The 27,977-nt window shown below is 44.6% G+C and overlaps 1 protein-coding gene across 1 annotated transcript; it reads right to left on the reverse strand.

Annotated features, from left to right (window-relative positions):
* Positions 1-70: 70 nt before the first annotated feature.
* Positions 71-27,913, reverse strand: LOC147095874 (interferon-induced very large GTPase 1-like). The gene is made up of 4 exons (XM_085974879.1): positions 27,735-27,913; positions 11,515-11,646; positions 10,140-10,274; positions 71-8,237 (listed from the first exon to the last, which is right to left on the reverse strand). Exons 1-4 carry the CDS (start codon positions 27,811-27,813, stop codon positions 3,133-3,135), a joined length of 5,451 nt encoding a protein of 1,816 aa, XP_085831005.1. The 5' UTR covers positions 27,814-27,913; the 3' UTR covers positions 71-3,132.
* Between the last annotated feature and the right edge of the window lie 64 nt (positions 27,914-27,977).

Consider the following 27,977-nt stretch of genomic DNA (forward strand, 5'->3'; position numbering starts at 1 on the left):
TTCTCCAGGAATCCATCGAACATTCTAATCTAGTATTTAACTTTATACAAAATGGAGACATAGAATGGAGTGCAATTATTTATTTTATTGGTATACTGCTGGCATCTGGTCAAATACATGAAGTATTTATAAATGATAAGATGTACAGCTGCAAATTAAGCCCTCTGATCAAAGGCAGTCACTTATTTGTCTGCAGACACACTTTATATCAAGTGAAATGAAATCTGAACACCGTTCAGCAGCGTTGGCTGAGATATGATGCTGAGAAATTAAGCTATCAAATTATTGCAGTGAGATATTCCTGAATAAAGCCACACGGAGTATCGCTTGGCCGAGAAATTCATCTCGGGCGATGACACAAAAGAGGTGGAATGGGATCAGCGGCCCGTTATACGCCATGCCTGATATTCACTTCCACTGCAGTCAATAGAACTGAATCTCAGGTGCTGCGTGTAACGGATGGCCAATCCGATACCGCTCGTTCACCACCGCCCAAGATGAATTTCTACCCCCTTTATCTTTATGTAATTCAGACACCAGAGCCCTGAAATTCCATGCAGCTACCATGTCACAGCCAGAACTTCAGTGGGAAATCTGTTGAAACCTAAAAGAAATGGTGTTAACGGCCATTTACTCCATTCCTCTGAGGGTTTCCGTGGATGTTACGGGGAGAGATCGGGAGAAATCCAAAGGATCTTCGGAGCCCTGGTCCACGCAGAACGGATGAACTTATCTTCCAGTTCACTGAACATCTACAACACCATTTGTAATCTCCTGTTGGACTAATTCTACTAAATATCTGCGAATAGCAAAATATGTGGACACATTGGTGCAGAATGAGTTCACTATAAATGGTAACCTCGCTTAACTGATTTAATGATAGCGTCACATCATATCATTAGGATCCAGAAATATTGATCATTAGTTTTTGAAGTTAGTAAGAGGTCAACTCTCCGTCCCATACATATAATTCCACAATGTAGCCTTTTTCTAACTCTGGATAGAACAGAACTAAAAGCAGGAATGTTGGAAATTATACAGATTAGGAATACAGGAAGTCAAACAAGATGGGTGCATTCCTGACCAGAATGGAAGGTGGCTCGTTCTCAGGCCCACTCTGACTTTGTGCCCTTTCTGTTCGGATTCACCCTCCTCATGTTCAACACACATTCCAGGGTGATATTATAGAAATGTTTAAAATGATGAAAGATTGAATGGCGTAGATAGAAGCAGGGTGTATCCAGTGTTTGCGATGTCATGAGGAGGAGCCATAGATACAAGATTAAATGTAAGAGATTTAGAACAGTGATTAATGGAACCTTCTTTCCACAGAGAGCTGTGAGGCTGTGGAATTCGCTTCCAGGGACAGTGGTTGGGACACAACGTTCTGTAGTGACAAATGGTCCTCATGTTTTTATCCAAGACAGGCCTCAGCCCAGTCATTTGCTCCAGATGTTGATGTTGTTATGGAGCATTTCAAAATACTCGACATAAGTCAGGAGCAAGAGTGTAAACAGTCTTTATTTCGCACGCGTGGGAGAAATCTCTGTTCCACCAGGGTCGAGAGAATTTCTGATTTTACAGCAAGAAGCGGCTGCTTTTATCGTCGAAAACAGCAATAATGTTTGCACGTGCGCATTACTTAGAAAAAACACAGACAAGTTGTTGTCCTATATTTGCAGAAGTTATTGCCTGTCACATGTCCTGTGTAAGTTACCCACATCCTCTGGTCAGAGAGGTTGTCTCTATGGCTACACTTATCTGCACACTTTGTGGTTTCTGTTTTCTGGGTCATGATGTTAAGAATCAGCTGAACAGTTTCTCTGCATTTTTAGCTTACCCTAACAATGTAATGGTTCAAGCTAAGATATGCCGAGAGCGGCAGTAGCAGTGAATAAAATCTAAATGTAGGTAAGCACCAATATAGTTTATCATCATCATCTAGTTCTATTTTAATAACTTTTGTGGAATGTGGCCCACGCCATGTGCTCGTTTATTGGATCAGGCCCACCATAGAAAATGAGTGTGACGCCCCTGGCGTAGTAAACTTCTCACACTGCAATGATGCCATCCTGCCATTAGAAGCCAGTACCTCAATCCTGATCCTCCCAGCCCCCACTGCTGTATTACAAACAACCCCTATGTCCCAAACAACTCAACTTCTCTATTTCCCAAATTGGGCATTTATGCTATTTAACTACAAGTAATGATATAAAATCTAAGTAAAAGTGCAACAACCCCACTGAGACCTGGGAATTCCTGGCCCAAGACCACACAAATTGGAGAAGAAGCATCCGAGAAGGCGCCGAACACCTCGAGTCTCTTTGCCGGGAGCAAGCAGAAGCCAAGCACAAGCAGCGCAAGGAGCGCATGTCAACCCAAGCACCCAATCCACCCGCCCCTTCAACCACCGTCTGCCCCACCTGTGACAGAGACTGTAGGTCCCGCATTGGACGCATCAGTCACCTGAGAACTCATTTTTAATGTGGAAGCAAGTCATCCTCGGTTCCGAGGGACTGCCTAAGAAGAAGGATATATAGAGATAAGGATCAAATGCATGATTTAAAATGGGAACTGAATTACATTTGCCTGCCCTAGTTGAATTATCCTCCCTCCACCAATCCCGTTCATTTCAAGGCAACATGTAGTTTGGAACCGCACCACAGATTCAGAAGTATATAATTGTTTCTCGGTGTTGTAGATAGTATGGATTAATTGTGCATTCAAATTCACAGGATACAGTGGCACTGTAAAGTTGAAAATAACCCACTACTGCCACATTTCAACGGATAAATAGATGCAGCCTTTCTATTTACACACATTTATGTGTCCAATTTGACAAGATGGTCTTGCTCTGCTCTGTTCAATTATCACATTTGGTGATGTCTAAAACTATTCCTCACGTTAGAAATTTGTCTTAGGCAGTAGCACAAATCGGGCGGTATCAAGACTGCTCCCCAGTGTACTCCCCGCCCGATATTCAGTTCCATTCACTTCAATAGAATTGAATAACAAGTGAGGCGTGTAACAGGCGGCCGAAGCGATACCGTCTGTTTAGCGTTACAGCTCAAGACAAATTTCTACCCTATATAGGGCACCGTTATACATTTAAACTAACCTGCAGCTAGCCAGCTAATAAAATTCATCGATCTTGACGTTGTATTTGTTTTCGATGTCTTCTCTAATCTTATCCCAGGATAAATCCCAGCTAAGAATGTGATTTGCCGGTTTCACGGTGTATTTCTGAGCGAACTGTTTATTGTATTTGTAAAAGACCCACTTCCAGAAGGCGGATGTCTCGATGGTAGTATCGGCTGTGATGTTCCAGCAACTGTACCGCTCGCCGAGGTCTCTGTAGTTCTTGTAGGGCCAGAATTCTCCATTCGTGTCTTTGTTTTGGAACTTGACATCACTCGCAACTAGCGTCGTACAATTCTCTGTTACTAGCTTCCTACTCGTGATCTGGTGATACCCGGCGAGGCCCTCGGGGCGGTGATATTCAGCACTGTGCTGTGAGTGTGTGGCGTTTGTGCAGTCACACAGAACACCGCAGAAGGGGCAGCATGCCCCACAGCCAGATAACATCGCATACAGCTCAGTGGTCGGGTCTATGGGCAGCGTTTTGATCTTGGCGCCAATATCTCTTCCCCAACCATTAATACATTGCGCGAGGCTATCTTCTACTTCGCAGACTAAACTGGCGATTTCTCGGGTAAATTGCTCAAGGTTAATATTTGTAGATCCGAAAGTAACGGCCACCAGCTGGACTCTTGGTATCTGAATCTCTGATCCAAGTTTTTCTTTAAACGCCCGAATAACTGCAGCCTCGTTAGTCTGGGGAGTTACACTGTTGATAGTTTCCTTGACCAGAATGATAAACCTTTTCAGAATGTCCAGGGCAAGAGAGCACAAGAGGGGCTGTTCCCCTCTCGGGGCTGCACAGCACTGTGTGACTTGCTTTCTCAGCCACTCCTGCTCAAATGGTACCGTCCGTTGGATGTACCGGTAATATTCATCAAAATTGTCCTCTTCCTTCAAATGCAACATAAGAGCCACTTGAAAGTTCTTTCGAAATTTGAATTTCCCGCCTTTGCCTTGGTACCTGACGTGCTCCACAATCTCCGGTCCCAGCTTCTTGTTAACTGCATTCAGCAAAGCTGGTTCCAAACAGGATTTACAGAATAACTCCGCTCTTTGTTTGGTTTGGTCCTTTTCTTGGTAGATATTCTTAAAGCTTTTATAGTAATTTTCTTTCTCGTGTTGCAGCAGCTGGAGCGCATCGTTTTTCTTAAAGAACCTGTGCTGCACCTCCTGAAATCTCTCTGCGGCCAAGTAGCAGACGTGGAGGCTGAAATCTGCTTTGAAATTCTTGTTGAAAGCGAATCCCTTGTCCTCGTGTTCTTGAATTTTCCCATCAACTATTCTCAGAAGTTCTGCGAAGTAGGTGGAATCGTAGTCCTGATTTCTCTGCGCAATCCGTTCCACAAACTCTCTGCATTCATTCATCCACCATTGCGCTCGCTGTTGTGCTCGTTGCAGGTCATTGGAGTTTTGTTGGAAGAAATAATGGAGCCTATTGGAAAAACTGAAAGTCTGTTTCCTACCATTACCTGAGTTCATGTCAATGTGATTTTTAGTAACTCGGAATACTGTCAGTTCCACTTGGAGATTTCTCAAAGCAAGTTTCTCATTGAGTAAGCGGCTGTGCGCGGGCATGTTCTGTATCAGACTGGTTTCCATGTCACTTACAATGTTAATTGTCTTACGTGGTCCATGTGTTAATGTTGAAAGTGTCGTGTCCCACATATGCTCGAACGCTGCCTGAAGGTCAGCATCATCCATGCCCCTTTTCTCCTGTCTGCACTTTTGCAGAAGTTCATTAACCTGTTCTTCAATCCGACTCTGATAGCTGGCCTTAATATCATTCAGCTTCTGCATATCTCTCCACCTCTGCACTGCCTCGTCACTCTTGCGGTCCACATACCTCGCACGTTCAATGATCACAGAGTCAATGCTGGAAACAAAATCGGACCTGTATTTTTCAACAAGGTTCGCGTTATTGCCAGTGGTAAAATAGTCCTCCAGTTCTTGGAGAGCTTTTTGTTTCTTTTCTTCAAGGAACAAAACCCGGTCTCTTTTCAGACTTTGAGCTACACTTTCTGGATCATCTTTGGCATTAAAAATTCTGTTCTCCGCCATTTCCAGGAAGGAATGTGCCTCTTTCCGCAGTTCCCATTCCAGGTCGGTGTACTTAACAGAAAGTTCTTTGTAAGCTTCAGCTACCAGACTGTTCCGGAAACTGAAGATAAAGTTTTCATATTTCACCGCTTTCCAAAGAGCTTTAGTCCACTCGATAAACTCAGAGATGGTTGAAAATTTGCGTTTATTTTGGTGGTTTGTAAAACATTTGAAGAGCATTTTTTTCAGCTCCAACACCTTCTGGCTGTAGCCGGTATTAACTGCTGCCATGGGTGGATTCCCGTGCCACAGGCCTGGGATGTTCCAGTTATTCTCCTTAGGATCGTAGTTCAACACATCAGAGAACTTGGCGAAGCGCCGATCTTGTTTTTCCATTTTAGCTGCTGCACGTGTCATCATATCCAGCTGTTCCAGCAGATGTTTGCGACCTCTCATATTCTGGTCATGTGCAGACACGTCGCTCACATTCTGGTGGACAAAGTAACAAAGCGGCTTTTTCCCCACTTCTTTCATTCGTATAAATGCATGCACTGCTATCTGTAGCACGTCCTTCATCTCCGTGGAGTTTTCCATGGCCACATTTACCAATGTTACATCACTCAACCCAATCACCAGGGTGGCGAGCTCGTTGTCATGCTCATAGCTGCCGTCAATGTTCGATAGTTCCGGTGCTTTCAGCCCCTCGGTGTCGATCACCATGATGTACCCACAGCCCAACTCCGTCTGCAGCTCTCCTGTAATCTTAATGAGCTGCATGAAGGCCCCGCGGGTACACCGGCCACTGCTCACAGCGAACTGCAAACCGAACATGGTGTTCAGAAGCGTGGACTTTCCCGTACTCTGCACACCCAGCACCGTCAGCACAAGTACACGAGTCTCCCTGCCAACCTTGTGTTCAACTTCCTTCAGTACAGCAGTGACCCACCGTAAAGGTATGTTGGAAACATCTCCATCGATAAGCTCCAGCGGGAACCCGTCCAACATCAGGTCAGCAGCAGTGCGGGGTAACTGTTGCACAATGCATTCTTCTTCCTCCTTCTGATTGTTCTGGTTTATCAACATTTCGTAGATCAGGCCGATTTCTCGCATGAAATGCTCTAATCCAAGGGAGCTGGCGCTTATTTGCCTATCCAGTTCTTGCAGCTGTTTCCAAATTGCTGCGGCTCCTCTCTGGTCTGCGGACTCGTCCTGAGATTTCTCATATAGGGCTTTGTACTCTTCTCGTAAAACAGAGAGTGTTTCTCTTGAACTGAAGTCCAATCTGAATTTCATCCACTGCAGGAAATGTTTCCTCTGGTCCTCGGTTCTGTCTGTCAGGGCTGTAATGAATGCTTTCATGACATCCGATACACCTTTCTTACGCTGTAAGTTGCGAAGATCACTCTGGTTCTCCCCCAGCTTGTTAAGATACTCGTTTATAGACATTTGCCCTCGTTTCTTCAGACGACAGCTCTCCTTTTCGAGTTTGGAAAGTTTTTCCCAGGTATCCCCTTGAAACGTCATCTTCATCTTTTTGAATCCCTCGATCCCTTCGGTTCCAATGGAGTGAAGGATTTCTTTTGATTTTCTTTGACTTTGTGAACTTTGCTCATCATCCTCGTCGACTTCAACCCCCAATTCCCTGGCGATTGCTGCCATTTCCTCCAGTCTCTTTCCGGTGGTTTGGGATGCAGGGGTTGGGTGTCCCTCAGCCTGCCGATTGCGGGGTACCGCTATTTCTTGCAATGTGGTCCGAAGCGTCTGTGCAAACTCTGCATGGTTCTTCCTACCTATTGTTAGAATTTGATTCCTCTTCACAACCGATGAGGAAATTAATGTCTTCACGTGGCTACTCGTTTCATCAGTCACATCCCTACCAGATAAAATTATGAAGAGATTTGTTGTGGACTCGGCAAAGGAGTTGAGGCTGTCACTGATCTCTCTGTCCATGTTATTGACAAAAACAAAAAGAGCCGAAGAAGCCTTTGCCAGAAATTGAACCTGTCTGTGGAACTCTCTAGCGTCACCTCGAAGGTTTAATACAGCCATTGGCTCCGGAAAGAGATCCAGGTCCTCACTCCCACTGGGCAGGTACCAACACAACTCGGCCAGGCCATCAGAAATCTTTCGAGGTAAATTCCCACACTCCATATTGGAATGGACAAAGAAGTTGTGGTGTTGCTGAGAGGTGCTGAGGGCTTCATTTAGAATCTGAGATTTGGAGATGGAACAGGAACCGAGTCGAATGAAGGAAAATGTCGACATGCGCTCAATCACCACGTTTGTTTCCTTGAAGCCCGCACTTGCTCGGAGTGAGAGCGGGCGCCACCTCTTCACAATGGAGCGCATGGCCCACAGTAGGAAGGTGCAGCCCTTGTTACCATCAGGCAGCAATAGCGGCAAAGCGAACTGGCACAGGGACATCTTCAGCATCAGCTCCTGCTGGAGGAATGGGTCTGCACGCAGGAAAATAGCCGTGATGATATCCAAGGGATGGTATGAATCATCAGGTGGATCAACCAGCCTATGAAAGTCCAAGTCTTCTGTTTCTTGTTCCTCTGATTGATCTTCTGTCCGAGTTAATGTATATTTGAAGTTTCTTGATTTTGAATTGAACATCATTAAATTCCGGAGAAAATACCCTGGAATATCCTGAGGTGAACCCGGCAGCTTATTTTGAAGTGCCTCAACACTGATGTCTAGCACATCACTCAGGGACAGCTTCTCGCTGTCTAATGTTTTCAACCCCAACTCCCTTAGAAAGTCTTGGACACAAAACGGCTCAGTGCACCTTTCGGCATCTGCTGCAGAAACGCTACTTACAGGAGGTGAAATATCTGGTTGGGCTGGACCTTCCGCTTGCGCAGCTGATTTTTCACCTCTGGATTCGTGCTTGGGATCGTTATCTTCCACAGGCTTACTTGAACTTTCCCTGAGCTCTGAGTCTCTGGGAAAAGGCTCTGCTTTGTCTTGTTTTGGGGACTCAGACAGATCTTCTTCCCCATTATCATTGGTGACATCGGGCTCCTGAACGGCGGGCTCCTTATTCGAAAACGAATCTACAGAAAGTTTTAAAACAGATGTATTAGAGTAACATCTGAACTGTCAGTCACAATATTAAAACAGTGCAGTGGATAGGTGTTGATTCTGATTGTTTTGTTGCCTCTTCCTCTCCCTTCCAGGATATAAAGTTGCAGGAATGCTTTGGGGCAGATTTTTTTGTTGCCACAACTGAGTAAATTTTAGCTTTGGGCAATGGTGTAAAGTGGGCGATACTGAATTTACCATCCAGTAGACACAACACCTGGATTTCCATTCACTGGAAGGAAAAATCGGGCAGGGCTTATAATGGGTGGCCAAATCGATATCGCCCTTTTTACACTATCACCCCAAGTTAAAATAAGCCCCTGGGCCGATTGGATTGCCTGGGCACAGCGGATACAGGAAAATCAGGCGGACTGCATTAGAAGGGGGCACTCCTCTCCGACTGATTTCCACGTTTTTACTGCAACCAGTAGATCCAGCTGCCTCAGTCACATGAAGAGGAGAATCTGGATTACTGGTACTGTTGCACTGAACATGTTTCGATATGATGGCACTGATGATGTAACTAAAGATGTCATGACAAATCCCACCTGAATGAAAGTTGTACAATTAGCGAGAAGCCACACTTTGTGAGGTGGGCGGAGTTTAAACTTAGCAAAATTACACTGGCGCTACCGTACAGAATGTCCAAAGCAAAGCGGCTCTGATTTTGCTAGAAGTGTTGTTTGCAGGAAAATCTGTGGTAATTCAAAGTAATTAGCATAATTTTAATACAAGGGACTTAGGGACAGTGCACGGTCTGAAAGAGCACCTGCTGATCCTAATATCAACAGCAGAAGAAACAAGTTAAGATATGGGAGCGGTTCATAGAAACATAGAAGATAGGAGCAGGAGTAGGCCATTCGGCCCTTCGAGCCTGCTCCGCCATTCAATGAGATCATGGCTGATCATCCAAATTCAGTACCCTGTCCCTGCCTTCTCCCCATATCCCTTGATCCCTTTAGCCTTAAGAAGTATATCTAACTCCTTCTTGAATATATTTAATGAACTGGCCTCCACCGCCCTCTCTGGCAGAGAATTCCACAGGTTCACCACTCTCTGGGTGAAGAAATTCCTCCTCATTTCAGTCCTAAATGGCTTACCCCTTATCCTTAGACTATGACCCCTGGTTCTGGACTCCCCGGCCATCAGAAACATCCTTCCTGCATCTAGTCTGTCCAGGCCTGAAAGAATTTTATAGGTTTCGATGAGATCCCCTCTCAATCTTCTAAACTCCAGTGAGTATAAGCCCAATCGACACAATCTCTCCCCATACGTCATTCCTGCCATCCCAGGTATCAGCCTGGTGAATCTTCGCTGCACTCCTTCCATGGCAAGAACGTCCTTCCTCAGATAAGGCGACCAAAACTGCACACAATACTCAAGGTGTGGTATCACCAAGGCCCTGTACAACTGCAGCAAGACATCCTTGCTCCTGTACTCGAACCCTCTTGCTACGAAGGCCAACATACCATTTGCCTTCTTAACCGGCTGCTGCACCTGCATGCTTACCTTCAGCGACTGGTGCACAAGGACACCCAGGTCTCTTTGCACTTCCCCTTCTCCCAATCTATTGCCATTCAAAAATAATCTGCCTTCCTGTTTTTGCCACCAAAGTGGATAAACTCACATTTATCCACATTATAGTGCATTTGCCATGTTTCTGCCCAATCACCCAACCTGTCCAAATCGTACTGGAGTTTCACGACATCCTCCTCACAGCATACCCTCCCACCCATTGTTCAGCAACAACATCTGCAAATTCCTTATTCAGAACTACATTACTACACTGACTAAAGTTGGCTAAAGTTTTACAACAATTACTTAGTATAATGGTGGATTATATTAGTTAAACTTGGGATTCTTTTTGTTCTTACCCTCTTTGGCATTGTTTCTCCCATTTCCGTTATCACTGTTCTTCTTTTCCGATTGTACTTTCTTGTCTTCAGCTTCCTTTTCAGTTTCACTGCTATCGAGGATCTCAGCTCGTTCTGCAATGTCATAACCTTTGTCTAAAAGGAAATCATAAAGTTACAACTGGAGGAAGGTGGAACAATCATTAACGCAGCAGTTTTAGGGGAAATGCGCGTCTGGACTTATTGACATCTGGCAAAACTTAGAAAGGCACCACGTATATTTACTGCAAAATTTTCAACCGAAGTTGTCATGGAACTGCTGAAGTTTAACCAGCTGAAACAATACAGCTTACTAGCATAGAACACTGTTCAGCTGTCCCCGTCTGACCAACCAGAATCACCCTATTTGTTAGGTCACTGGCTTCCAGTGTTATCTGGAACCGAATGCAAAGAATGCTCAAGTGGAAGGTCTACATCTCTCGGTCACAGTCTGGCTGGTGACTTTACAGCAGGGGACTTGACAATTGAAGACCTGATGGGCTCAGGTATTGCATCACCAAGTCTGCCACACAGGGCTGACTAGGCACCAATCTTCTATCGTCAAGTGTGTCACCTTGGGGCCACTTTGAACACAAAAGATCCAGCTTACCTTTTCAGGAAAGATAATCATCAGTTGGCCATTAGACAAGGGGCAACTACAGGCTCACTCGGCAGCCAGCATTCGCCAGGAGTTCCTCACCAGCTTGTTGATGAGCAGCATGGGACGCCATGAAATCAATTTTCATGACCACAGCAATACCCCATCGAACAAGAATTTGAGCTGTTCCAGGTGTGGAGCTTCAGCAGCAGCTGCTTCAGGTCGCCTGTCACTTAAATTCTCCGCTCCACTCCCACTTTGATCTCTCCATCCTCGTTGCAACGATGCTCAACGTAAGCTCGAGGAACAGCACCTCATCTTTTGATTAGGCACTTTACAGCCTTTTGGACTCAACATCGAATTCAGCAATTTCAGACTATAACCTCGGCCCCTATTTCTTTTCCTTTTTTTTCTTTCTCACATGTCAGCTGTTGATGATTCTGCCATTGCCATTTACACCTCATCTAGAATCATCTTTTGTTTCTTAACTTGTCCTATTACCATCTCCTTTTGCCTTACACCATCAGCCCTTTTGTCTTTTAATCTCTCCTGCCTTCCATCCTATCACAGACCTTCCGCTTTGTTCTTTCCTCCCCTCCTTCCTTTCCCTGCCCCCACACTAGCTAAAAAACCTGTTATATCTCAAACTTTTTCCAATTCTGATGAAGGATCATCGACCTGAAACTTTAACTCTATTTCTCTCGCTGCCTGACCTGCTGAGTATTTCCAGCATTTGCTGTTGTTATTTCTTATTCCTACCTTCCGTTTCTGGCTGATCTGTCGGCTGATTATCTCTTTGTCCCTCGATGTTTTCTCTGCTCCCCTCCATTTCTTTATTGTCAGTGTTCCCTGAGGCTCTGATTTTGCTAGAAGTGTTGTCTGCAGGAAAATCTGTGGTAATTCAAAGTAATATAAGAACATAGAACATAAGAACGTAAGACATAGGAGCAGGAGTAGGTCATTTGGTCCCTCGAGCCTGCTCCGCCATTCAATAAGATCATGGCTGATCTGATCTTGGCCTCAACTTCAGTTCCCTGCCCACGCCCCATAACCCTTGACTTCCTTACCTTTCAAAAATCGGTCTATCTCCACCTTAAGTATATTCAATGACCCAGCCTCCACAGCTCTCTCGGGAAGAGAATTCCAAAGATTCACGACCCTCTGAGAGAAGAAATTCCTCCTCATTTCCGATTTAAGGGTGCCCCCTTATTCTGAAACTATGCCCCCTAGTTCTAGATTCCCCCACGAGGGGACACATCCTCTCTGCATCCACCCTGTCAAGCCCCTTCAGACTCTTATATGTTTCAATAAGATCCCCTCTCATTCTTCTAAACTCCAATGAGCATAGGCCCAACCTGCTCAACATTTCTTCATAAGACAACCTCTTCATCTCAGGAATCAACCTCGTGAACCTTCGCTGAACTGCCTCCAATGCAAGTATATCCTTCCTTAAATAAGGAGAACAAAACTGTACGCAGTACTCCAGGTGTGGTCTCACCAACACCCTGTACAGTTGTAACAGGACTTCCCTACTTTTATACTCCATTCCCTTTACAATAAAGGCCAACATTCTATTTTCCTTCCTAATTACTTGCTGTATCCACATGCTAACTTTTTGTGATTCATGTACAAGGACCCCCAGATCTCTCTGTACCTCAGCATTTTGTAATCTCTCCCCATTTAAATAATAATTTGCTTTTTTATTTTTCCTCCCAAAGTGGATAACCTCGCATTTTCCCACATTAAACTCCATCTGCCAGATTTTTGCCCACTCACTTAGCCTGTCTATATCCCTTTGGAGATTCTTTGCGTCCTCCACACAATTTGCTTCCCCACCTATCTTTGTATCATCAGCAAATTTGGCTACATTACACTCGGTCCCTTCATCCAAGTCATTAATATAGATTGGAAATAGTTGAGGCCCCAGCACTGATCCCTGCGGCACCCCACTATTTACAGTTTGCCAACCTGAAAATGATCCATTTGCCCCGACTCTCTGTTTTTTGTTAGTTAGCCAATCCTCTATCCATGCTAATATATTACCCCCAACCCCGTGAGCTCTTATCTTCTGCAGTATCCTTTTATGTGGCATCTTATCGAATGCCTTCTGGAAATCCAAATACATGACATCTACTGGTTCCCCTTTATCCACCCTGCTCGGTACGTCCTCAAAGAACTCCAGCTAATTTGTCAAACATGAGTTCCCTTTCATAAAACCATGCTGACTCTGCTTGACTATATTATGATTTCTGTCTCCCTCCTTTCTTAAATAGGGGTGTTACATTTATGGTTTGCTGGGACCTCTCCAAAATCCAGGGAATTTTGGTAGATTACAACCAATGCTTCCACTATCTCTGTAGCCACCTCTTTTAAGATGCTAGGATGCAGGCCATCAGGTCCAGGGGACTTGTGCTCCTTTAGTGCCATTAGTTTGCCTCGTACTTTTTCTCTAGTGATAGTGATTGGTTTAAGTCCCCACCCCCCACCCCAGCATAATTTTAATACAAGGGACTTAGGGACAGCGCATGGTCTGAAACAGCACCTTCTGATCCTAATATCAACAGCAAAAGAAGCAAGTTAAGATATGGGAGCGGTTCAGCAACAACATCTGAAAATTCCTTATTCAGAACTACATTACAACAGTGACTCAAAAGTAATTCATTGGCTGTGATCCACTTTCTTTACAGGATAAATATTGAATGAAACTTTCTTAAAAGTAACAAAAAAGATTTGTCTTTTCACGGTAGCGCAAAACAAGCGATGGTGAATCAGCGGCCCGTTTTACACCCGCCCGATGTTCTTTTCCATCTGAAAATCAGATGTGGTGTAATACAGGCTGTTAATTCATTATCACCCGTTTCGCACTACCACCGAACACCAATGTCCCCCAAATGGTCCTAGAAACATTTATTCTGTATCGGTATGCCATTAATGAAGGGCAGAATTTTCCAAAGGTCTGCAGCATGAGTCGGTCCCTGGATGCAGTGGGCAGTTTATCAGGAAATTGCAGGTGCACTGCTCATAATTTTCCACTTGCAGTTTTCCCAATTACTTGTCTGTTGTACACGAGTCTATGCCAGTGGCATGGGACCTCAGAAAATGTCACCCCACAGGTCTTTGCTATTTTGCTGCCCATTCTGCAGGGAACCATGTCTCTTTTGAAGCTGAGGGTCACTTTACAATAAGGAACGATGCTAGAGCAGCATGGATGTAGGCGGAGAAAGTGTCAATGTTGCCTCACCTGTGGCCTGAACCTGGGAACAAGTGAGAAGGAAATTTGTTGCGTCAAGCAAGATTTCCAAGGAGAGAACATGTTGTTTGTTTTTCCAATGTTTTTTGTTCCATTTTGTCCGCACTTCACTCTATACTTGGTACACTATCCTAGAGAGACAAGGCACTGCATTTCTCTAACTTTTCATGCACTTTTGAAAGTGCACATGAATGCATGTGTTGTAGTAAGCCACTGTGTAATGTTGCTTAATCAATGTGTTTATCCTGTGTTCACTAAATGTGGGAAACAACTTATTCACTAACGCACTCACACCCTCATATACCGGCAGACATTACAGCATTGCAACCTGTCTGTTCCATGAGATGTATTAGTCTTAACATTTGTAAAATATCTTCTTCTGTTCTATGAGGAGGCAGGGTCACTGTCCTCTGACCAGTCCCAAGCAAGAAACTCACAGTATCCTGTGTCACCCACTGTTACATTGGCAAACACCAACATGGATACATCTACTGTAAAGGTCTGGTCAATTAGTGAGTTCAGGAGGTAGCACTTGGTGAAGAATAGAGTACAAATGAGAAGGAGGTGGAATTGCTGGAGAAGTGACCTGCTGATTGTAGAGTCAGCATGAAGGATGTTTCAGTTGCTGAGTCCAGAGATCTGTATCACACAGGGCCTGCCCACAATCACAGTTTGTTAGTTCACCATCAGCACTCCATGAAATCATTTGCGAGTTTGCCAAATAATCTGCACAGTTGGGGTGTCTATGGAAGTGCCCAAAATCCAAGCCTGCATGAACAAGTTTCACACCACCCTGGAGAGCTGCTGCATTGGTTAATCCTCATGGAAGACTAAGGCAATGGCAAGGAATGTCCAGGTAGGCAATGTACTGGGCATTTGAATGTGTGATTCTGTGCCTATGGTCACACAGCAGATGCACAATGATGGAGTGGACCCTCTTTCTGTTCATACAAGAGGTAACTTTGTAAGTAGGGCCCATATGGCTGCATGTATACCGTCAATAATGCCCTACCCTTTGGGGAATCCAGGCAGGCGGTAGAAGTGCATGGCTTGCTCCTACTACAGCACCTTTCCTTAGGGAAATACATGAATTGAGTGGCCTGGGAAAACACGGGATCGATGGCCTACATGATGCAACTGTGTAATGCAATTTGGGAGATTTGGCAGGCAGTCGTACAGCACTGCACAGAGGCAGATTGTGGAATTGCTTTCTTCATCTGTTTGTGAGCGTATGGATAGTTTCATGACAGTTTCCTTCAGGGCTCATAGTCTCCACACAGGGGTATTCAACAACTTGCAGATGCAATTACCTGTCCCTGTACAGGATGGAAGATGGACTTACATTACCCCTGAGAAGAGGGCCCAATGTGTCATGTCTATCCCAGAATATGGCAAGATCATAGACCTCTTGGCTGAAAATAAGACAGGATCCTCAGTGGACTACATTGCTCGAGCAGCTCAGACATCTCTTGCACAGAAACAGCAAGTTGCTAAGATGTTGCTGGGGTTTCAGTCCCTGTTCACAGACTAGGTAGGCTACATCAAGCAGAGTATGCATGAGATAAACAAAGGAACTTCAAATGCAGTGTGCCAACACTCCTACTCAATGCCTCACACATTTCTATGGAAGTACAGCAGTTGTTATAAATGGGGTGAAGGAACCATCCCAGACCCCCATGGGCTTCACTGATGGGACTGATCCCTGGGAAAGGCAAGACCACCCAATTCTGTGTTAACTATGAAAAACTACACAATGACTCACAGAAAAAGCCTATATCACCTTAAGAAGATGCTTAAGAAGTAAAGGGTGCCAAGTATCTGACAACTCTAGACCTGGTAAAAAGCTATTAGAATGTTCATCATAGTGCCAGGACCCAGACGTGTTCTGCATTTGCTACGCTGTCGGGGCTGCATCGATTCATGATCGTGTCTTTTGGCATGAAAAGTTAATCAGCAGCATTCCAGTAGCTGATGGATTCTGTTCTGACAGGGGCCGGGGTTACACCCTAGTGTACAAAAGTGAGATCACTGGCCTAGAAATTCAGTGGGCCTTGCGCCCACTTAGCGCCTAAAGAGGTCTTTTGCGCCGGCGGGGTGGTAGCGCTGAAATTGACTGCAGCGGTATTGGCGGCGGTAGCCGTTAGCGCTGCGCCGGGACCGATGACGTCATTGGTGTGCGCGGTGGCCCGTAACGCCCGAAACCGCGCTGATCCCCATATTTATTTGCGCCCGCCTCCTCCGAAGCGGGCGCAAACAGCGAACAGAAAACAGGACCGTCCTGCTGCCATAGTGGGGCGCTTTAAAGCTGAAGGTGCGGCCGGCCGCTTTTTCGGCGGCCGCCTGCCCGCACCTCCTTCCCCGGCCTCCTCCACCCCCCCCCCCCCCCCGCGGCATTGCCGGCTGGTTTCCGTGGAGCCCGGCACTTCTCCGTTGTGCCGGGCTCTTTTGCCGGCACTCGCGATCGGGGCTCCGGCCGTTGCAGGCACCTCCCCCTTAAGAGAAGGGGGAGGCCTGCAGTACCGCAGCCTGCCGCACCGCATCGGGTGGCGCTGCGGCAACTAGCGCGCCGATATTCAGTTGCAGCACCCCAAACGGAGGTGGGCACACCCTGGTATAGCGCCCGCTTCCGAATTGGGGCGCAGAAGACGAATATACGGCGTGCGCTAATGCCTCCCCGCCCAGCGCTAACTTTTGGGCACGAGCGAGCTGCCTGCGCCCAAGTCAATTTCTAGGCCACTGTGTTCAGTGGATAATGTTTTTGCACATCTGAAAGATCCCAATCTGTCCGAGCTAGTCTGGATTATTCCCAAATTTTATGCTCAACATGGATGTGTAGAATAGGGATATCGACACTCTCCTGAGGTAAATTATCCCAGACTTGACTATTCCAATTCTCTCCTAACCTGCTTTCCAACTTCCACCCTCCATGGACTTGAGCTCATCCAAAACTCAGCTTCCCATAACCTAACTCACACCGTCCCTTCCGGCCATCACCCCTGTGCTCGCTGGCCTACCTTTGCTCCCGGTCCACCAATACCTCAAATTTAAAATTCTCATCCTTGTGTTCAAATCCCACTATTGCCTCATACCTCCCTATCTCTGTAAACTCCTCCAACCCTACAAACCTCCAAGAACTCTGCGTCCCTCCAACTCTGGCCTCCTGTGCACCCCGCCTTCCTTTGCCCCGCCCCCCCACCCACCCTTGAGCTGTCTAGGCCATAAACTCTAGCATTCCCAGCTTAAACCTCTATGTCTCTCTCTCTTTTAAGAGCTTTCTTAAAACCTTACCTCTTTGACGTAAGGTTTTGGTCACCTGTCCTAATGTCTCATTCTTTGGGTTGGTTTCAGTTTGTGTCTGTTTAAGCTCCTGTGAAATGCCTTGGGACCTTTTACTACATTAAAGGCGCTATATAAGAACAATAAGAATTAGAAGCAGGAGTAGGATATACAGCCCCTCGAGCCTACTCCTCCATTCAATAAGATCATGGCTGATCTTCGACCACAACTCCACTGTCCTGCCCGATCCCCATATCCCTTGATTCCCCTAGAGTCCAAAAATGTCTTTATGTCAGCCTTGAATATACTCAACGATTCAGCATCCACAGACCTTTGGGGTAGAGAATTCCAAAAATTCACAACTCTGAGTGAAGAAATTCCTCCTCATCTCAGCCTTAAATGGCCGCCCCCTTATCCTGAGTGTGCCCCCTAGTTCCAGACACTCCAGCCAGGGGAAACAACCTCTCAGCATCTACCCTGCTACTCCCCCTCAGAATCTTATATGTTTCAATGACATCACCTCTCATTCTTCTAAACTCCGGAGAGTATAGGCCCAATCTACACAATCTCTCATCATAGGACAACCCGCTCATCCCAGGGATCAGTCTAGTGGACCTTTGTTGCACCGCCTCTAAGGCAAGTATATCCTTCCTCAGGTAAGGAGACCAAATCTGTGCACAGTACTCCAGGTGTGGTCTCAGCAAAGCCCTGTACAATATTGACAAGATTCCCGTACTCTTGTACTTCAACCCCTTGCAATAAATGGCAACATGCCATTTGTCTTCCTAATTGTTTGCTGTACTTGCATACTAAATATCTGTGTTTCCTGTAGGAGGACACGTAAATCTCTCTAAACACCAACATTTGATAGTTCATCACCATTTAAAAAATATCCTGTTTTTCTATTCTTCCTACCAAAGTGAATAACCTCACATTTCCCCACATTAGACCCCATCCCCCACCTTATTGCCCACTCACTTAACCTGGCTATATCCCATCGCAAGCTCTTTGTGTCCTCCGCACAGCTTACTGTCCCACCTAGCTTTGCATCATCAGGAAACATGGACACATTACACTCGATCCCTTCATTTACATCATTAATATAGATTGTAAATAGCTGAGGCCCAAGCACTGATCCTTGCGGCTCCCCACTAGTTACAGCCTGCCAACCTGAAAATGACCCGTTTATCCCTCCTCTCTATTTTCTGTCCGTTAACCAATCCTCTATCCATTACTCCCAACCCATGAGAAATGCAAGTTGTTGTTGAGGCAAGTGAATATCTGCAGGAGCAACAGAAAGTAGTTTACTCAACAACTGAAAAACAATGCCTAAGCATCATTGGAGCACTACAAAATCAAGGACCCTGCTTACCACACGTTCAGACCATGATACATTAGTTAGGTTTAATATGATACCTGACACCAATGTGTGTCTTTTGCATCAACCACTGCACTGCAATTATCTAACAGTTATCTAAGGAGCTCCCAGAATGTGAACACCAATGTTTTGGTGGCCAATGTTTGGTCCTCAATAGCAATGTGTCAGTGACATGCATGAGTGCACCACCAGGAAGGCCAGGGGGCAGTACTGGGACAAAAACAGTTTATAAATCCAGGCTGTTTACTATTTAAATTGCTTAAAAATAGATTAATTTAAGAGAGGCGTCACTCAGAAAATAGCTTCTGGAACTGGTTGCTGGGAAATTGGATACGTTTATGTGGTTCTGGCTGAAATATATCAGAAAGAGGACAGTTAAACTGTTGATTAATAATAACTATAGTGTCTGAGGGGCATAATATTCCAGGTCTAGAAACTAGGTCATTAATGGACATTGGTTTGTGTATTTGTACTAGTAATACATCCCTTGCTTTTTGTGGTATATATCAATGATTTAGAATTCAATGTAGGCGACACGATTAAGAAGTTTACAGATGATACAAAAATTGGCCGTGTGGTTGATAGTGAGGAAGAAAGCTGTAGACTGCAGAAAGATATCGATGGACTGGTCAGCTGGGCAGAAAAGTGGCAAATGGAATTCAATCCGGAGAAGTGTGAGGTAATGCATTTGGGGAGGGCTAACAAGGCAAGGGAATACACATTAAATGGTAGGATACTGAGAAGTGTAGCGGAACAGAGGGACCTTGGAGTGCATGTCCACAGATCCCTGAAGGCAGCAGGACAGGAAGAAAAGTTGGTTAAGAAGGCATAAGGGATCATTTCCTTTATTAGCCGAGGCATAGAATATAAGAGCAGGGGGGTTATGCTTCAACTGTATAAAACACTAGTTAGGCCACAGCCAGAGTACTGCCTATAATTCTGGTCACCATTTTACAGTAAAGATGTGATTGCACTAGAGTAGGTAGAGGAGATTTACGAGGATGTTGCCAGGACTGGAGAATTTTAGCTATGAGGAAAGATTAGATAGGCTGGGGTTGTTTTCTTTGGAACAGAGGAGGCTGAGGGGAGATTTAATTGAGGTATATAAAATTATGAGGGGCCGAGATAGAGTGGAGAGGAAGGACCGATTTCCCTTTAGCAGTGAGGTCAATAACCGGGGCATAGATTTAAAATAATTGGTAGGATTAGAGGGGAGTTGAGGAGAACTTTTTTCACCCAGAGGGTGATGGGGGGTCTGAAACACACTGCCTGAAATGGTGGTAGAGGCAGAAACCCTCATTGCATTTAAAAGGTACTTGGATATGCACCTGACATGCTGTAATCTGCATGGCTACGGACCAAGAGCTGGAAAGTGGGATTAGGTTGGATAGCTCATTTTTGGCCGGCACAGACACGATGGGCCAAATGGCCTCCTTCTGTACTGTAAATGTCTTTGATTCTATAATTCTATGTGTTATGTTGTTTTGGACATTATTAAGGATTTATAGATCACACCTTCCAAGATCTTTGGCATCAGTGATGATTTTCCATTGGTAATGTAAATAAATTGGAACCATAAATAGATTGACAAGAGGATAAGCTTTACATTTTTTGCATTTGTTTGATTAAAATGAAGCATCAGACTGGCGGACGGTGGGACGTGGTGTTCCACAGGGATCGGCGCTAGGACCTCTGTTGTTCATCATTTACAGAAACGATTTGGACTCGGGAAACAGAAGTACAATTTCAAAATTTGCAGATGACACCAAACTGAGGGGTATAGTTAATACTGAGGAAGATTGCGGCAAAATAGAATAAGACGTTAACAAACTTGCAGAATGGGGGTGTACACTGCAAATGAATTTCAATATGGATAATTGTGGTGCATTTTGTCTGGAGGCCACCTATTCCTTGGAAAATAAGAGTTGATATGGGGTAGAGGCATTGTACACAAATCACAGAAAGTTAATATGCAGGTACAGCAGGCAATTAGGAAGGCAAATGATATGTTGGCCTTTATTGCAAGGAGGTTGGAGTGTATTAGTAAGGAAGTCTTGCTGCAATTATATAGGGGTTTGGTGAGACCAAACTGTGTCCAGTTTTTGTCTCCTTACCTAAGGAAATACATACTTGCCTTAGAGGGAGTGCAACGAAGGTCCACTAGATTGATTCCTGGGATGAGAGGGCCATCCTATGAGGAGAGAGTGAGTAGACTAGGCCTATATTCTCTAGAGTTTAGAAGAATGAGAGGTGATCTCATTGAAAGGTATAAAATTCTTAGACAGGTTGACAGGGTAAAAGCTGAGAGGCTGTTTCCCCTGACTGGAGAGTCTAGAACTAGGGGTCATAGTCTCAGGATAAGGGGTCGGCCATTTAGGACTGAGATGAGCAGAAATGTCTTCACTCAGAGGGTTGTGGATCTTTGGAGTTCTCTACCTCAGAGGGCTGTGGATGCTCATGCGATGAGTATATTCAAGACTGAGATTGATAGATTTTTGGACACTAAGGGAATCAAGGCATATGGGAATAGGGCGGGAAAGTGGAGTTGATGCAGATGTTCAGCCATGATCTTATTGAATGGTTGAGCAGGATCAAGTGGCCATATGGCTGACTTCTGCTCCTAATTCTTATGTTCTTATGAGGCACAAACGGATCTAGGTGTAAAGATTCACAAATCATTAGAAGTAGCAAGAGATAACAACAGAAAATGCTGGAAAAACTCAGCAGGTCAGGCAACATCCGTGGAGAGAAATTTGAGTTGACGTTTCGGGTTGGACAACTTCTTCAAAACTGGAAAGAAAAGAAACTAGATCGGAGGCAGGGCTGCGATCGGACAAAAGAATAAAAGAAACAAAAGAAGTAAAAGAGATTAGAAGCTAGACGAGATGGCAATAGGCTGGGATTAGGTGTAAAGTGTACTGGCAGGGCAAAAGATAGCTGCCAGGTGTGAGAGAGAAACAAAAGGAAAGGGGGGGGGGGGGGAAAGGAGTGGAACAATTACAAGAGAAAATGAAATGGGGGCCGAGCTTATGATCTGAAATTGTTGAACTCGATATTGAGTCCGGAAGGCTGCAGACTGCCTAATTGGAAGATGAGGTGCTGTTCCTCGAGTTTACGTTGAGCTTCCGTGGAACAATACAAGAGGCCAAGGACAGTGAGGTCCGAGTGGGAATGGAGCGGTGAATTAAAATGACAGGCGACCGGAAGCTCGGGGTCACCCTTACGGACTGAACGGAGGTGTTCCGCAAAGCGGTCACCCAATCTGCGTTTGGTCTCCCCAATGTAGAGGAGACCGCATCGTGAGCAGCGAATACAGTATACTAGATTGCGAGAAGTACAAGTAAATCGCTGTTTCACCTGGAAGGGGTGTTTGGGGCCCTGGACAGTGGGAAGGGGGGAGGTGCAGAAGTAGCAATGCAGGTTAACAAAGCCATAAAAATTGCAAACAAAGTATTGGGATTCATTTATAGAGTAATGGAATTGAAAAGCAGAGAGATGATGTTAAGCCTGGTTAGACCACACTTAAGTGTACTGTGCACCAATGTTCCCTTTAAAAATTTTTTGGGTGCGCGAACCTTTTCAGGGGCTGGGTGACCCATTCCAAATACCGTGCATGCAGAGTTTTTCTATTTAAAAGCCGGTGAGCCGGCTGCTCGGGAGCTGCAAGACACTGGGCGGCTGCACGGCTTAAAGACAACCGTTCTCATCTCCATATTATAAAAAGGACATAGAGGCTCTGGAGAAGGTACAAGAAAGATTTACAAGGATGATACCAGAACTGTCAAGAAACATTGAGCAAGTTAGGGCTCGTTTCTCTAGAAGAGAAGGCTGAGGGGGGACCTAATAAAGGTCTTTAACGTTATGAAGGGGTTCAATAGGGTAGACGTAGAGAAGATGTTTCCACTTGTGGGAGAGTCCAAAACTAGGGGTCATGAATATAAGATAGTCACTAATAAATCCAATAAGGAATTCAGAGAGTGGTGAGAATGTGGAACTTGCTACCATAAGGAGTAGTTGAGATGAACAGCACAGATGCATTTAAGGGGAAGCTAGATAAGGACATGAGGGAGAAATGTAAGATTCTCAAAATTAACAGATCCCCCAAAACGAAGGAAAACCCTATTAAAAAATGACTTTGGACCCTTGCTAAAAACTTCAGGAGTGATAAAAGGGCATGTTGGGCCTAACAAGGTGATTCAAGGTCAGAAACAGACTTGGCATTTTAAAAATAACTTTGGACATGTTCAGGCATGTTTGGAAAAAGACTATTACAGAATTTGGGATCTACCTCTGCAGTAGACATTTTGAGTATTCGAGATAGTCAAACTGTCTGGGGGAACTATAAACGTCACTCAGCCCCTATCAAGAAATTTACATGCTAACAATAGACCCACAGAAGAACAGCCTCACAGGACCCATCCAAAAACATGCATAAAACAAATCACTTCGCCAACCTACAAAGAATCTCAGGCCCCACAGGAAACTCAAAGCCTGAGGACAATTCACTACAATTAAATAAGAGCTCAACAGCTCAGGAAAACCATCGCGAAGCCACTTCTCACATTTTTAAACAACTTCAACAGCTCAGGAAGCCATCCCGAAACCGCTTAAACAATTTACACAACTCAATGTTAACGAGCCCGCGAAAATCTAACAATAAACTGGCACCAGTACTGGGGCAGGAGGGAGCTGTTCCATTGGGATGGGCTTCACTTGGCCAGTGCTGGGACTAGAGTCCTGGTGGATCATATAACTAGGGCTGTAGAGAGGGCTTTAAACTAACTAGTGGGGGGGAGGTTCCTAGAGAGCAAATAATAAAAATGACAACAGAGAAGGTCATAGACTTAGGTAGCAGTGGGGAAATTAAAAACCAGAGTGTGTCAGGAAGGGGCAGAAGGTATGGAGTAAAAGGTAAAGTAATAAAAAGGGCAAAAGCAGGAACTAAGTGTCACAAAACATCTTTGAAAGTTCTCTATCTGAATGCACGTAGCATTCGTAACAAAATAGACGAGTTAATGGCACAAATAACTACATATGGGTATGATCTTGTGGCCATTACAGAAACATGGCTGCAGGGTGACAATGCCTGGGAATTAAACATACCAGGTTATTTAACGATCAGGAAGGACAGGCAGGAAGGAAGGGGAGGTGGGGTGGCAATGTTAATAAAGGAAGGAATCACTGTAATACAGAGAAATGATATTGGGTCAAAAGATCAGGGTAATGAAACAGTTTGGGTGGAGGTAAGGAATAATAAGGGGAAAAAACACTAGTGGGTGTAGTCTATAGGCCTCTGAACAGTGGCAACTCTGTTGGACGGAGTATCAATCAGGAAATAGCTGAGGCTTGTAATAAGGGAACATCTATAATTATGGGGATTTTAACTATCATATTAATTGGACAAATCAAATTGGGCAGGGCTGCCTTGAAGATGAGTTCATTGAGTGTATTATGGATGGGTTTCTTGAGCAGTATGTAACTGAACCGACCAGGGGGCAAGCAACCTTAGATCTGGTCCTGTGTAACGAGACAGGATTAATTAAAAATGTCCTAGTAAAGGATCCCCTTGGAATGAGTGACCATAACATGGTTGAATTCCATATTCAATTAGAGGGTGAGAAGGTTGGATTTCAAACAAGTGTGCTAAGCTTGAATAAAGGAGACTATGAAGGTATGAGAGCGGAATTGAGTAGAGTGGATTGGGAAAATAGATTAAAGGGTAAGACGATACATGATCAGTGGTGTACATTTAAGGAGTTATTTTACAACTTCCAAAAAATATATATTCCACTGAGAAGAAAAGGGTGTAAAAGAAAAGACAGCCATCTGTGGCTAAGTAAAGAAATTAAGGATAGTATTCGACTGAAAACAAGGGCATATAAGGTAGCCAAATCTAGTGGGAGGATAGAGGATTGGGAAAACTTTAAAAGACAGCAAAAAATAACAAAAAGATTGATTAAGAAAGGGAAGATAGATTTTGAAAGTAAATTAGCAAAAAATATAAAAACAGATAGTAAGAGTTTTTATCGTTATATAAAAAGAAAAAGGGTGGCTAAAGTAAATGTTGGTCCCTTAGAGGATGAGACCGGGAAATTAATGGTGGGAAATATGGAGATGGCAAAAACACTGAATGAATATTTTATATCAGTCTTTACAGTAGAAGACACTAAGAATATCCCAACACTGGACAAACAGGGGGCTATAGGGGGGGAGGAGCTAAACACGATCAAAATCACTAAGGAAGTGGTACTCGGTAAAATAATGGGACTCAAGGCGGATAAATCACCTGGACCTGATGGGTTACATCCTAGGGTCTTGAGGGAAGTGGCGGTAGGGATTGTGGATGCATTGGTAATAATTTTCCAAAACTCCCTGGACTCGGCAAAGGTCCCGGCAGACTGGAAAACTGCTAATGTAACACCCTTATTTAAAAAGGGCAGTAGACAGAAGGCTGGAAACTATAGACCGGTTAGCCTAACATCTGTGGTAGGTAAAATTTTGGAGTCCATTATTAAGGGGACAGTAACAGGACATTTGGATAATCATAATTTAATAGGACAAAGTCAGCATGGTTTTATGAAGGGGAAGTCATGTTTGACAAATTTGCTGGAGTTTTTTGAGGAAGTAACATATAGGGTGGATAAAGGGGAACCAGTGGACGTAGTGTATTTAGACTTCCAAAAGGCATTTGACAAGGTGCCACACAAAAGATTATTGCTTAAGACAAAAAATCACGGGATTGGGGGTAATATTCTGGCATGGATAGAGGATTGGCTATCTAACAGAAGACAGAGAGTTGGGATAAATGGTTCATTCTCAGACTGGCAATCAGTAACTAGTGGTGTTCCGCAGGGGTCAGTGCTGGGTCCCCAACTCTTTACAATCTATATTAACGATTTGGAGGAGGGGACCGAGTGTAACATATCAAAGTTTGCAGATGATACTAAGATGGGAGGGAAAGTAGTGAGTGAGGAGGACATAAGAAACCTGCAAGGGGACATAGGCAGGCTAAGTAAGTGGGCAGAGATTTGGCAGATGGAATACAATACTGGAAAGTGTGAGGTTATGCACTTTGGCAGGAAAAATCGTAGAGCAAGTTATTATCTTAATGGCAAGAAACTGGAAAGTACTGAAGTACAAAGGGATCTGGGGGTCCTGGTGCACGAAACTCAAAAGGTTAGTATGCAGGTGCAGCAAGTGATTAAGAAGGCCAATGGAATGTTGGCTTTCATTGCTAGGGGGATAGAATATAAAAATAGAGAGGTATTGCTTCAGTTGTACAAGGTATTGGTGAGACCGCACCTGGAATACTGCATACAGTTTTGGTGTCCATACTTAAGAAAGGACATACTTGCTCTCGAGTCAGTACAAAGAAGGTTCACTCGGTTAATCCCGGGGATGAGGGGATGGACATATGAGGAGAGGTTGAGTAGATTGGGACTCTACTCATTGGAGTTCAGAAGAATGAGAGGCGATCTTATTGAAACATATAAGATTGTGAAGGGGTTGGATCGGGTGGATGCGGGGAGGATGTTCCCGATGATGGGTGAAACTTGAACTAGGGGGCATAGTCTTAGAATAAGGGGCTGCTCTTTCAAAACTGAGATGAGGAGGAACTACTTCACTCAGAGGGTGGTAGATCCATGGAATATGCTGCCCCAAAAACTGTAGAAGCTACATCATTACATAAATTTAAAACAGAAATAGACAGTTTCCTAGAAGTAAAGGGAATTAAGGGTTACGGGGAGCGGGCAGGAATTTGGACATGAGTCTAGGTTCAGATCGGACATGGCCCTGTGGGTAGCGGAGCGGGCCCAGGGGCCGTGTAGCCTACTCCTGCTCCTATTTCGTGTGTCTAATTCTGTTAGATTCAGGAGATGGTTCTGTGATAGTGGATTGGCGGTTAGGATCAGATCAGCCATGATCTTATTGAATGGCGGAGCAGGCTCGAGGGGCCGACTGGCCTACTCCTGCTCCTATTTCTTATGTTCTTATGTTCTTAAACCTAAACTGATTTGGCGCGCTGATTAGCAGGCCTCGATTCGTATAATTGTAGGCCTGTTCAAAAAGTGAAACAATTCAAGGAGTTCAAACAGGAAAAACAGTTCCAAGTACAAGTTGAAGAAAGGAGTTCAAGAAGAGCCATCATCGAGTAACATCAAGATCAAGGAGCAAGCATCTCGAAGCAGTTCTCTCTCTCTCTCTCTCTCTCTCTCTCGAAGAAGTAACACACCATCGGACACCTCGCGGCACCAAGGGCCCCAGGAAACAACCAACTGAATATTACCCTCAGTCAACCGGGTAATATTGGGCCACCGCGACCAACGGAAAACCAACTCGGAAGAAACCGAAGATCCGCAAGTTTTTTCCACTCTTCAAACTATTCTGACTTACCCCTGGGTAAGATTTCATTCAAAAAGACTCTAAGCCCTATTTCTACCCAAAGAAAATTGGGTACTCACCTGATAGATCCAATACACATCCTACCGCATCTGCGGACTTGCGAAGACTGACCAGATACGCAGGTGAAGTCCTCTACCACGTCCGGGGTACGGCAGGCCCCAACCAACACATCTAGCGAACCCTGAAATCGCGAACCAGCTCAACTGTCAAGGAGTCATTTGGTGAGCATTATCCCTGGTCCTTTTAGAGCCTAACTTAACTGGGATTGGGAGGGGTGAGACATTTGTCTACTGTAATTTTCCCTCGTGTATGTCGAAGTGTTTCCCCATTTTATTAGAGTGTTATTATTGTGTTGTATTTTCTGTTCTCCAATAAAATTCAAAGTTCTTGCACCAAAACCAGTTGTCTGCTGTACTTTTATCACAACCCCCAAATAAGTCCAAGGTCTAGAACCAAGGGAGTGGGAGCGATTCGAACTGCTCATAAGTCAGAGGTGAAGCTGACCCCACCCCCTACAGAATGGAATCGAGGGTATGCTGATAGGGTGAGATGGATTACGGTGGGGGGAGGTTTATGTGGAGTATAAACATTGGCACAGACCAGTTGGGTGGAATGGGCTGTTTCTGTGCTGTAGATTCTATGAAATTCCATGGTCTGTTACTTTATTCTTACCCATTTCTGTATTTTCAGTGCAGGCGATTTCTCTCATTGCCCCATTTGTGTCTGATTCCCCTTCAGTGTCCTTATTCATTGTTGGTTTTACTTCACCCGTATTTCTGTATCTACCGTAAAAAAAATCGAAAATGTAATGATTTTAGTTGACTTGTTGTAAGATGCTTGTTAACAAGAATCAGTTTTCCAAATCAGCCTTTTATGTACTCCCTAATATCAATAAAGTGGGAAAATAGTTAAAGC

The sequence above is a fragment of the Somniosus microcephalus genome, unplaced genomic scaffold (assembly GCF_052327205.1).
Source record: "Somniosus microcephalus isolate GS21.2 unplaced genomic scaffold, FLI_Smic_1.0 unresolved_chr1, whole genome shotgun sequence".
NCBI classification, from domain to species: Eukaryota; Metazoa; Chordata; class Chondrichthyes; order Squaliformes; family Somniosidae; genus Somniosus; species Somniosus microcephalus.